General features: G+C 53.2%; 1 protein-coding gene across 1 annotated transcript in view; it reads right to left on the reverse strand.

Moving 5' to 3' along the window:
- TTC34 (tetratricopeptide repeat domain 34) overlaps window positions 1–9,732 on the reverse strand; it is a 37,246-nt gene extending 27,514 nt beyond the window's left edge. Inside the window, exons 1-3 of the mRNA XM_006161181.2 lie at window positions 9,681–9,732; window positions 7,704–7,838; window positions 4,996–5,820 (exon numbers count right to left, since the gene is read on the reverse strand). Coding sequence (XP_006161243.2) covers window positions 4,996–5,820; window positions 7,704–7,838; window positions 9,681–9,732 — 1,012 coding nt within the window. The remainder of the gene's footprint in view (window positions 1–4,995; window positions 5,821–7,703; window positions 7,839–9,680) is intronic.
- Between the last annotated feature and the right edge of the window lie 1,435 nt (window positions 9,733–11,167).

Consider the following 11,167-nt stretch of genomic DNA (forward strand, 5'->3'; position numbering starts at 1 on the left):
TTCCCTACAGATTTGCAATGCTCATTGCATCACATAGTCAGTATTAAATATGTGTGGATCTGCTTCTGGATTGTCTAATTAATTTTATTGGTCTATCTAGCCTTTAAGTCAATAGTCTACTGGGCTGATTAGTATAGCTTTGTATTAACTGGTTGAACACCTCCTATTACTGGCCCACCAGCTTTTCTTCTCTATCTTCTGCTTTTCTTTCTCTTCTCCCCCTTTCTCTCTTTCCAGCCCCTTTTCCTGTCCCTCTTTCTCGTGAGTCTTGACTTTTTAAAAATAAAAACACCTATGTACACATGTGAGAGAGAAGAACATAGAGATAGAAAGAGAAAAAAGACACCATGATTCCCTTTCTCCAACCCTTTACCTCCTTGGGATCCTGGACATCCATGTGTATGTCTGGTGTGTTTCAGACCCAGGGACCAGAACCTGTAGTTGGCCGTGTGGCTTCCAGTCTTGCAAAGCACCGACTAACTGCTGATCTAGTGGCCAGGCCTGTCTTGACTATTATTGGCTCTTTGCTCTTAATTCTAATATCAAGTCTTTCTAATAATAGACATTGAATATCTCTCCATTTATGTAAGTATTCTTTATTGTTTTTAAATAAAGTTTTATATTTTTCTTCATGAAGTCATTTCAATCTTTGAACTACATAACTTTCTGCTGCTACAGTAAATATTTAATACATCTTGCTTTGTTTCTTTTGGGGTTTCTACATAGCTAATCATATTATTGTCTGGAATAATAATAATTTTGTTGCTTCCTTTTCAGCCTTACACATTTTGTCTTTTTAAAAATATTTATCTTACTGTGTCGGCTAGGATTTCTAGTACAATGATAGATAAATGGGAGAGTGGGAAGCCACTTCAGTCTCATTTTAAATAGAAGGCTTTTAAAATATCATCATAAAATGTGATAATTATGGTAGTTTTGGATACACATTCTTCAGTTAGTGAAGTTTCCTATTTCTGGGTTGTTGCGATTTTGGGAATATTAAATATTATAAAGCATTTTTCCTGAATCTGTTGCATATATTGTATGTTCTTCTATATTCCATGAAGGTAGTGAATTATTATGGAAATATAAAATTATAAGCCCTATATTACCTAATTCAGTTTTGGCTAGAACATGCATCAAAAAAGGATGCTTTGATCCAGTTATCAGTGGAATGGAATCTCTTTTTTTAGAGAGATTTTTGCCATTGGGCATGTACACTCTCCAGAGAGACAGACAGAGAGACAGAAAGGGAGAAATCACCCCCTGGGGGGATGGCCATGCCACAACCCCTTCTTCATTCTCCTCTTGGGATTTTGGGCATGTACGTACATGCACCTGGTGTGAGTTTCAAGCCACCGGGCCTGGGACTTGAACCACAGTCGACTATGTGGGAGTCCAGTGACATAACCATTACACCATCTGCTGGCCCCATCTCTGTGGAGTCTCTGACCGGTCATTACTCCAGTTTCTTTACATGGTATTGGAAACATTCCAAGGTGAAGATGGAAGGTGCAGGGATGCTTGGGCTTGGCCTCCAGAACCACATGATGTCACTTTCACCAGATTCTGTTGGTCCCAGCAAATCACCATGCCATGCCAGCTTCTGTAATGGGGAACAGACCCCACCCTTGCTGGGGAGGAGCTGTGACAACTATTTTCTCTCCTACTCCAGTAGATTTTAATGAAGAATCTTGAATGTATGGGCATTGGCTGCCTAAGATTTTGAAGATAAGCATTCTGGGAGCCATGGTACCTGGGCACTTAACAGTTACCAGGAATTTTGAGATAAAGCTATATTTGTTCTATATCTAGTATGTGTGTCCATGCATGTCTAATTACTCAGAAAAACAAAGACATTTCCCAAAATATAGAAGGGTTTTGCTATGGTTTGAATGTCTCCTCCAAAACTCAAGTTGAAATTTAATTGTCATTGTAACAGTGTTAAGAGGTAGGACTGGGTCAGCAGTTCGAGTCCCAGACCCAGCAGCTTGAAAATCATGCAAGGACATGTGTGAACATGTCTGAAATCCTGAGAGAAGACTGAAAGAGAAGGAATTGTAGTGTGGCCATTCCCTCGGGAGGTGATTTCTCACATTCCTTTTCTCTCTTTCTGTCAAGTGCATATGCCCTATGACAAAAACCTTAGAAAAAAGAAAAAGAGGTAGGACCTCTGAGGGGTGATCAGGCCATGAGAGCTCCACCCTCTTGGGTGGGATTGATACCATCATAAAAGATGAATTGGGCCACCTTTTGCCTCTTTGCCCTCTGCCCTCCGCTATGTGTGGATGCAGCATTAAAGGTACCATCTTGGAATTAGAATCACCAAACCTGCCAGCAGCTGGATCTCGAACTTCCAGCATCCATTCATTTCCATTTGCTATGCATTCCTCAGCCTGTGGTATTCCAACAGCAAAAGTGGGTGAAGAAAGATTTGTTCAGTGTTTCTAAGGACTTGGGAAAGCAGCCTCAAGATTGGAATGTATTTGTTGTAGGAAGCTACATTTGTACAACACTACAGGAAAATGGATTTCTTCACTTCTCATTGTAAGCCATAGTCGTGCTAGTGGTTGGTGACACAGTGAGTCCCTCGACCTAAGTGGTTGGGCCTAATGAATGCATCCTTGTTAGCGAAGGTGTCCCATCCACATAGCAGTGAGGAGGACGCAGACAAGCTTTGGGCAGTATGCCCTGGAGGGGATGAGTTTTGCCAGCAGTCTTGTTCCCCAAGGCTAGAGGCCTTGCAGAGTTCCTAATATCCACAGGGGTCTCTACTGTGACTCCCCAGTTTGTGCCCTATGTTTGTATGGTCATTGAAGTGGAATGCCCCCTCCATCTTGGGGATCACTGAATGCCCCCACCTTGCTGTGCATATTGGTCTCCATTCACCAGTCACTGTGTTTGGTGGCCTTGAAAGCTTAGGATTCTCCGTCACTTTGCTGAGCAGTAAACTCATAGTAATTTATAGTGGAGAGACTTGGGAGTATCTACTTCAGTGTATTTCCAGAAACAAATTTGCTCACTGACTTTTCAGCTCTCTCTAGCAGGTTCTTACCCCACTCGCCTTGTCAGGGTCACCCATAACCTTGGTACTGTGTACTCGGACAGACACTCCGTCCTCCCTTCACCTCGTCACCACGACTCTCAGCTCCCGGCTCCCAGCACCACCCACTGCAGACTCTCACTGCAGGCTCCCTCCTCTTCTGGCCCTGATCCATCACCCCACAGGCTTCTTCCTATCTTCCTGGGCTGCTCTTCCTCCTGCTCCCTTCGCTGGTTCCTCCTAGGGAGCCTAGTGTGGTGGCAGGCTAGGAGTACCCCAGGGAGGCATCCCAGCTCCCCAAACCTCCTTGTACCCTCTGCAAGCAGTGTGCATGTGGGGATGGTGGCTGTCATGCCCACCTTCTGAGAGCCGCCATGCAGATTCAATGAGAATGGTTATCGCATGCTTAAAATGGGGCCCACCCACTAAGTGTTCAGTAAATGGCAGCAGGCCTGCCATGCCCCTTTCTCAGATGTCTGTCTGCCACTGGGGTTTCTCAACCCTGGGCTCCCTCCAGCTAGAACTTGGACTTCAAATCCCTGCTTTGTGCCAGTGATTCTTCAACCCGGACCCTCGTTCCTCTGCCTAGGGACACTAAACCCTTGGTGGGTGACACATTTCAAGGGCTCGGTATGCGTTTTCACCAAATCCACGCAGCAGTCCTCAGAGGTGGACACAGCTGACACAGAGCTGCCCCACAGTGGCCAAGGGTGCACAGGAATTGGTGACAGGCTGGGATGCGGCCCTAGGGTTCGCAAACTGGGGTGTCCAAAATGTCAGACACTCTCTTTATCCGATCTGCTCCTCTCCCCTCTGCAGTCCAGTTGTTCTAGGCGGACTCTTAAAATCATTCTTTTTTTTTTCTTTTGAATTATTTTACTTTTATTCATTGTCATTATTAGAGACCATCACGTCTCTCCGCTCCCCCCTGACCTGCGCCTCTATTCTCTCCTGCCTGCACCATCGCCACTGCCTCTCGGCCTGGACAAGCCCCCCAGCAGCTTCTGTCCTCACTTTGGCTGCTCCCACACGTTCTCCACACCGCAGACAGGAAATTTTAAAAATGCAACTCAGAGCACTCTGTGGTTTAAACCCTACAGTTTAAAACCGTTCAGTGCACCTCCCTGTGCTGAGGGTAAAATCCTAAGTCTCCTAGAGGCCAGTGGGTCTAGCCCAAGTCTGCCGTCCTCAGTGCTCCCCTCTTCCCTCTCCCTTTCCTCTGTCACCTATTCGGTGACACAGACATGTCAAGCTCTTTCTTCCTAGGTCCCTGGCATTATTTGCCTTCTACTGCCTGAAATCCTTCAGTCTCAGTTCAAATGACACCTCCTCTGAGAAGCCTTCCCTGATCATCTGGCTGGAGCTGTACCTAGTATGTTCCTTTTTTTAAAAAATAATCATTTAACTTTATTTATCTATTTGACCAGAGAGGGAGAGAGTGAGAGGGCGAGGGAGAAAGTGAGAAAACAAGCCACCAGGTCTGGGACTTGAACCGTGATCTGCCATGTGGGAGTCCAGCCCCACCACCCCCCCTGCTGGCTCCTTTTTTTTTTTTTTTTAAAGAGGTTTTTTGCCTTAGGGGGTGTGTATTTGCTGGGGGGAGAGAGAGACAGAGACAGTGAGAGGGAAAGTGCGAAATCTCCCCCTAGAGGGGATGGCCACACTGCAATCCCTTCTCCATTCTCCTCCTGGATCTGGGTTCGGAACTGGAACCAAGGTCACCCCTATGGGAGACCAGCGATGTTACCTCTATGCCATCTGCTGGCCTCTACCTCCTATTTTTCAAAGCACAGATTTTGTTTGCTTCTGGGGTGCTCCGTAGGGAAGAGGTCTGTCTGTCTTTTCACTGTGGTGTCCTTACCTTTACCATGGCAGGACTAAGCCACACTGTGAAAGAATGGCAAGGCTGACTCTTGTCCTACTCTTAAGGGGACATGACGGTGTTGTCTTACCTTGGGGTCTGGTGCCCATCCGGTGGGACTCAAGAGCCTGGCTGCAGGCTGCCAGGCAGTCCTCATACCTGCCACAGAGAAGCAGAGCTTCGGGGGTCAGGGCATCACTCCAGGTACCCCCTGGGTCCAGAGCTACCAGAAGTCGCTGGCATTGGGTTTCCTGCTGGCCAGTGCTGTCTGGGTGCCCCGGGGTCCCTGAGATGTAGTTCTGGAGGGTGCTCAGCAGCATGGGGAGGTAGGGCTGCTGGTGGGTGCGGATGAAGGCCACCGTCCGGTCTGCGCTGGAGGCAAAGGCCTGCAGGTAGTCGGCCATGCCGTCGCCCGCCTGTGCCCCGGACAGGACCCAGGCCAGGGCGCGGGTCAGCCGCAGCTCCAGGGCTTGCTGGGAGTGGGCATCCAGCAGAGCTCCGCAGCGCTGCACCACCTCACCATGGCGCCCGCGTGCCAGGAGGCCCGCCAGCAAGTGCAGGACCGCGGCCGGGTGGTCAGGGCAAACCGCGCCGAGGAAGGCGGAGGCCAGGGTCCCCGTCAGGGAGACCACCGCCATGCCGTCCCAGTGGATTGCGGGGATCTGGCTGTCCCCGCGGCACCAGGCCTCCAAGGTGGCCACCACAGGTGTCCCCCGCGCCTCGGCCAGGGCAGTGCGCACGCTCCGCACGGCCGTGGGGGCGTGGCAGCTGAACGCAGCCAGGTAGAAGGCGGTGGCCTGCTCGGGCTCCCCCAGGTCTAGGTGCTGGTCCCCCTGCCTGCAGAGGCAGGGCACGAGCTCCTGGGCCGACATCACTCTCGCGGTCCCGATGGGCCCATGTCCATCGTCAGAAGCACCTAGGCGAAGGTGGGGGGAAAGGTGGAGCTCGATCAGAACGCCTTGCGGCCACCAGATCCCAGCCCTAGGTAGCTCCCGCCCCTACCCACTGAGACTCCAGGATCAGTGCAGACGCCGCCTAGTGGGGACTAGGGGAACCAGCACTGGTAGTGCTTCCTCCGCGGGTCTCCACGAGGTTGGGAGTGGAGCCACGGGGTTATCAGGTAGGCTCCCAACCAACATTAACCTCGCTGGCCTTGGCTTCCTCTCTGCCCAGCTCGCTAAGAACGCTTGGTCCCTGAGTGCCCACAGAACAGGGTATGGGGGGCCTGGGCGCGCCACTCCTGCCCCTCCAGCGCAGGTCTTCCCAGAAAGGCGGAAAGCCAGTCCCGGCCCCCACAGCACGGGCAGGCTTCCCAGGGGCCCGATCCAGAGCTACACCTGCCCACCCTCTCACACCCGGGCAATGCAGGTCTGGGATGGGGTGCTCCTGCCTGGCTCTCAGGGGTGGAGGTGGGCAGCCACGCTGGCTCAAGGGGCAGGGAAAGCTCAATACTGAGTTCGCAGTTCCAGGGACCAGCCCTGCAACTCTCCTCTTCCCCCTCCCCAAACCTTTTGAGTTGAAAAAGTATTCAGGATCCTTTCTTCCTGGTCCCAAAGTGCCTGCAAACAAGCACCCCAGCCCCCTGCAACATACTGTCTCTGACACACATGTGCACACATGAACACACTCAGACATACTCACTCTCTCCTGTGGCTCCAAGGCTGTGCCTGCATACTCTAGGGCGAAGCCCTGGGCCTGGACGGAGGCGTAGTGGGCTCTGCTGGACCAGCTGGGATCCTTAGAGACCTCCCACCCACCTGTGTTGCAGGTGCCCAGACGGGAGCGCAGCCACTGCGGTTTCCCGGGAGAGCATCAACACCATCCAGCTGCCTGGTGCTCAGCTGCGCCCCCAGAGGCCCTAGGCTTCCTGGCGGAGGACCCCACCCACGCACCCCTCCCTCCGCAGGGGGAGGGGAGGGGTAAAGTCCAGTCCCGCGAGGTCAGTCTCCTAGGGGCAGAGCCCCAGAGCTAATGGGTTTCTCAGAGTATGGGGGCTTCTGGGCGGCAGGATAGAGCTGTCCTACTCCCTCTGGCTAATCCTCATCCCTGCTCATTCAGGCTCAATATTTGTAATCCAGAACTCTGCCCTTCACTACTCAGCCTGTGCCCTCTTCCTGCAGTCCCCTGCCCTGCAACCCTGGTACCATGGGTCCTGGTCCCCTCAGGCTGTTTCTTGCAGGGGGCAGGTGAGACTGGACCCCCACACCTATGGCCCCGATTCCCTCTCGTCTCCCCACCTCTGGCCCTGGCAGCATTCTCCTGAGCAGAGTCTGCTCTACTCTTTGGTTGAGGCCAGAGGATGTCTCTAAGGAGCAGAGAAATGAGCTTGCTGGACCAGGGATGTTAGTCTGTAGTGGCTGGGGAGAGAGAGAGAGAGCCAGCAGTGGGCCACTGGTGGCTGGTGGTTTAAGTGGCTGGATCCCATATGGCCAACTGCACAGTTTGAGTCCCTGATCAGTGACTTGCAAAACATGCTGGGCACTGCATGAATACCCAACGCCCCGTAAGGAGGGAGAGATGGAGGAGAAGGGATTGCAGTGTGACAATGCCCTATGAGGGGAGCTTTCTCCTTTTCTCTCTCTCTGGTGAGCACACACACCCTTTGGCAACATTTAAAAAGGGCACCAGCTCTATGTTAGAGATCTCCCACTCCTACTGCACTATTTAAAGAGCAAGTTAGGGGTGGCAGGCTTGTGTCTGGGAAGTTGAGACCCTCAGCATAGACAGCCACCCTGGGACGGCACTGGGGAGATTAGGTCAGCAGTGTGTCCCTGGTCAGAGGGCCCTGCCATTCCCTACTCAAGATGGCGAACCACAGCTTCTTGGAGGGGCTACGGAAACCAGGTGTAGTGCCTGCTGCAGGTGAAGGCCCTGGGAATAGGAGCACTGCATGTCTGATGTCCTTGGTGGCGGGGCCACAGCCCAGAGGCTGGCCTGTTGGGAAAGATGCTGGGCCCTTGGAGGGTGAAGAGTCTAGGTGGAGGTCTGAAGGTACAGGGCAGGTGTGGTCTTTCTGTCCAGTCCCTGGCCCCATTCTTTAGCTCCTTGACATTCACAAAGGCACAGGACCTGTGCAATGAATGCAGTGGTGACAGTTTATTAAGAGATTTCCCATTACTTTGCTTTGATTACTTTCATTTTAATTACCCTAATTAGGTGGGAGCAGTAATGGAACAGGCTGTCACATGGGGCTGCGAGGAGGGCCTGGGGCGCAGAGGTGGCAGGTCTGTGTGGCGGCGATCACATTAGCCCTGATCAGCCCCCTGAGTCTCTGCCTCCGTGCCTGAGGACCTGCAAGCGCCGGCTGGACTAGCTTGGTAGTCTCAGTGTCCCGTCCCGCCCGTGATCACAGCCCCCGCCTAAGAGCAGCACCGAGATGTAGATAACCCCGAAGGACCCACTCTGTGCCTCTCTCACACCGTGCCCTGATTTCCTGTTCCAACACAGGCAGAAACTAGCAGCCGGTGCGCCAGCAGGTGGCTCGGAGGTTAAGGTGCTGGATCCCACATGACCCACTGTGCAATTTGAGTCCTGGACCCAGTGACTTGAGAACCACCTTGGGTCTCTGTGTGTACCCAAAATCCCAAGAGGAGAATGGAGGAAAAGGGAGTGAGGCATGGCCGTTTCCCCCCTACGCCTGGGGGGTGATTTCTCACTTTCTCTCTCTCTCTCTGGTGCGCACACACACCTTACAATAAAAACTAAAAACTAAAATAAAAATAAATGAAATAAAATAAAATAAAATGAAACTAGCAGCTGTTAGGCTAAGACCTGTGGCTGGAGTGAGGCGAGGTGGAGTGTCTGGATCCAGATTCATGTTACAGTCGAAAGGATTTCTGCCTTGCCGACTGGGTCTAGCTAGAAGTGACTTCGATCATTTGCCCTTTGCATCCAAAGCTTTGGGAGGAAATGAGGCTTTGCAGGGATGCAAGCATTAGGCTCAGGTGAACACACTTCTGTGATACCCGCAGTGCCAGGCACTGAGCAGTAGTCAACCCAACCTGAAAAGACCGTTTGTCATTATATCCCCTGAAGTGCTCCTGGCACCTGGGGCCGTTTCTGCCCTAGTGTGTGTGGTCAGACCTGGTTGGGCGAAGGAGGAGCAGGATGCCACCCTCAGCCCCGGCAGTGACTCCCTGCACTCGGGCTGCCCCAGGAACATGAGCTCCTCTGCTCATCTTGGTCCCCTGCCCACGACACTCTCAGGAGGGCTGTCAGCTGGCAGGGTTGGCCCTCAGCACGCCCTGACCATGGGCTAAAGACTCCACCAACTGGGAGGAGTTTCTGGAAGTAGGAGGGTAGTGGTGGCCCTGTGCTCACCATGCATTTTGTGGCTGCCCTGTGGGCAGGGGATCAGGTTCTCTGGGCCTGTCTGGAGCTCACTCTCTGCTCCCCAGAGCAAGCTTGGGGTGACTATTTTGTAAGTGAATTTTTTTTTGGAGAGGTTTTTCCCTATAGGGCACGTGCGCTCGCCACACAGACAGAGAGAGACAGAGAGACAGAAAGCGAGAAATCACCCCCTACGGGGGATGGCCACGCTGCAATCCCTTCTCCTCCATTCTCCTCTTGGGAACTTGGGCACGCACACACACGCGCCCAGCGTGAGTTTTAAGCCACCGGGTCCGGGACGCGAACCGCGGTCGACTACGTAGGAGTCCAGCGACATAGCCATTACGCTAACTGCTGGTCCCTGTAAGTGAATTTTTACAAGCCTCTTGCCTGGGCCTCTGAGTACTGTCCTGAGAGGAATGGGCCTAGAGAAGTCCAGGGCCTCACCGTCCTTATGACGATAGTTGCATTTCACTCTCAGCGGCCAGCAGGCACTCATGCCCTCCCCCCTGGTCTCCAGATACCTAGTATCTCTGAAGGTCAGACCCAATCCCAGTGCTGGGCCCAGCAACTAGGAAGTGGGCCCTGGACCTCCTCCCACTTCTGCCAAGACCCATCCCCTACCCCACAGTGCCTGCTGTGGCCCCACAAGGACTGGTAGCTCAGAGGCTGCTCCTCCTCCACCAGGTGGGAGGTCTGGGTTCCTCCTGCCACCATAGGCTGTCCTCACTGCAAGGCTTCAGAGGTGGAAGGCTGGGCCTTGTCCTTCTGACCCCTCACATGGAGCTGGAGGGAGGGGAGGTCTCACACAGCCCCAGGCCCCTGAGCCACGGGGAACAGGCCTGAGCTTCTCTGCAACCGTGGCTTTCTCCTTTGGGCTACCCTCACCCCAGCAGGTGCTTACCTGGGAAGGCAGTCTCGTTTGTCTAAGACAACCTTAATGAGAAAGGGAAGCCCTTAGCACCAGTCTGTGACTGCATCCAGGTCTCTGAAAAGAGTGACTTTGGGCCTCCCAGAGTGTTCCCCCCTTCCTCTGCTAACCCAGGGGCCAGGTTCCCCTCTGGTCATTTCTCTGGACTCAACTGCCGGTCAAACCCACCTGAGGGGCACTTCCATCTCATGCATCCCCAGGTGCTCTCTGAGAGTGAGCCCACCCGGAGCCCTCACTGGCTGCCAGCACTCAGGATGCTCCCCTCAGCCCGGTGCAGCCCCTCAGTCCCGAGAGGTTTACCTGGGGCAGAGCCAGAGGACTTGGCTGTCACCAGTGAAATTTCAGCCTGTGTCTCTGCCGCCACACAAGCAGGAATTGCAGGCAGGTCCCCGGGACAAGGAAGAGTTCAGTCCTCTGGAGCTGGTGCCTAAAGGTAGGAGGAGCCCTCTCCTCTCAATGCCCCACCTTCTTGCCCGGCTTGGACCCCCTCCCTCCCTGGGCAGGATGAGCTTCTTGCAGGCCTGGCAGCTGGTGGGGCCCACATCTGCCATGACGCTGTCTCCTCTTATCCTGGGGCTCCTGTTCCACCCCTTGATCAATAATGCAGGGTAGGGGTGTCCTCCCACTGCTCCTTCGTACACACCTGCTGCTTCTGGCACATTTAATCTCAATTACAGGGGTGGTTTTCGAGAGCCACCGTCTGCATTGCAGATGCTCCTGTGGGCGAGGCAGAGGCTTAGGTGCTGTGAAGGAAGAGCAGTTTTGCAATATTTATGTCCTGGCACCCATGGAGGCTGCTCGTCCGAGCAGAGAGGCTGCTGGAGCTTCCCTGGACCAATAGCTCAACTGTGGACTTGAGGGTGTGGTTCAGGGGGAGTGACTTTCCATGGCTGGTCTGCTCCAGGGGCTCCGTGCTCTAGGTTAGGAGATTTTTCAAGTGGGCTACAACGAGTTTCCGAGGCCAAGGCAGTAGATCCAGGCCCACAGGATATTCAGCCCTGTA

This window comes from Tupaia chinensis, unplaced genomic scaffold (assembly GCF_000334495.1).
Source record: "Tupaia chinensis unplaced genomic scaffold, TupChi_1.0 Scaffold138365_1, whole genome shotgun sequence".
In the NCBI taxonomy this organism is placed as follows: domain Eukaryota; kingdom Metazoa; phylum Chordata; class Mammalia; order Scandentia; family Tupaiidae; genus Tupaia; species Tupaia belangeri.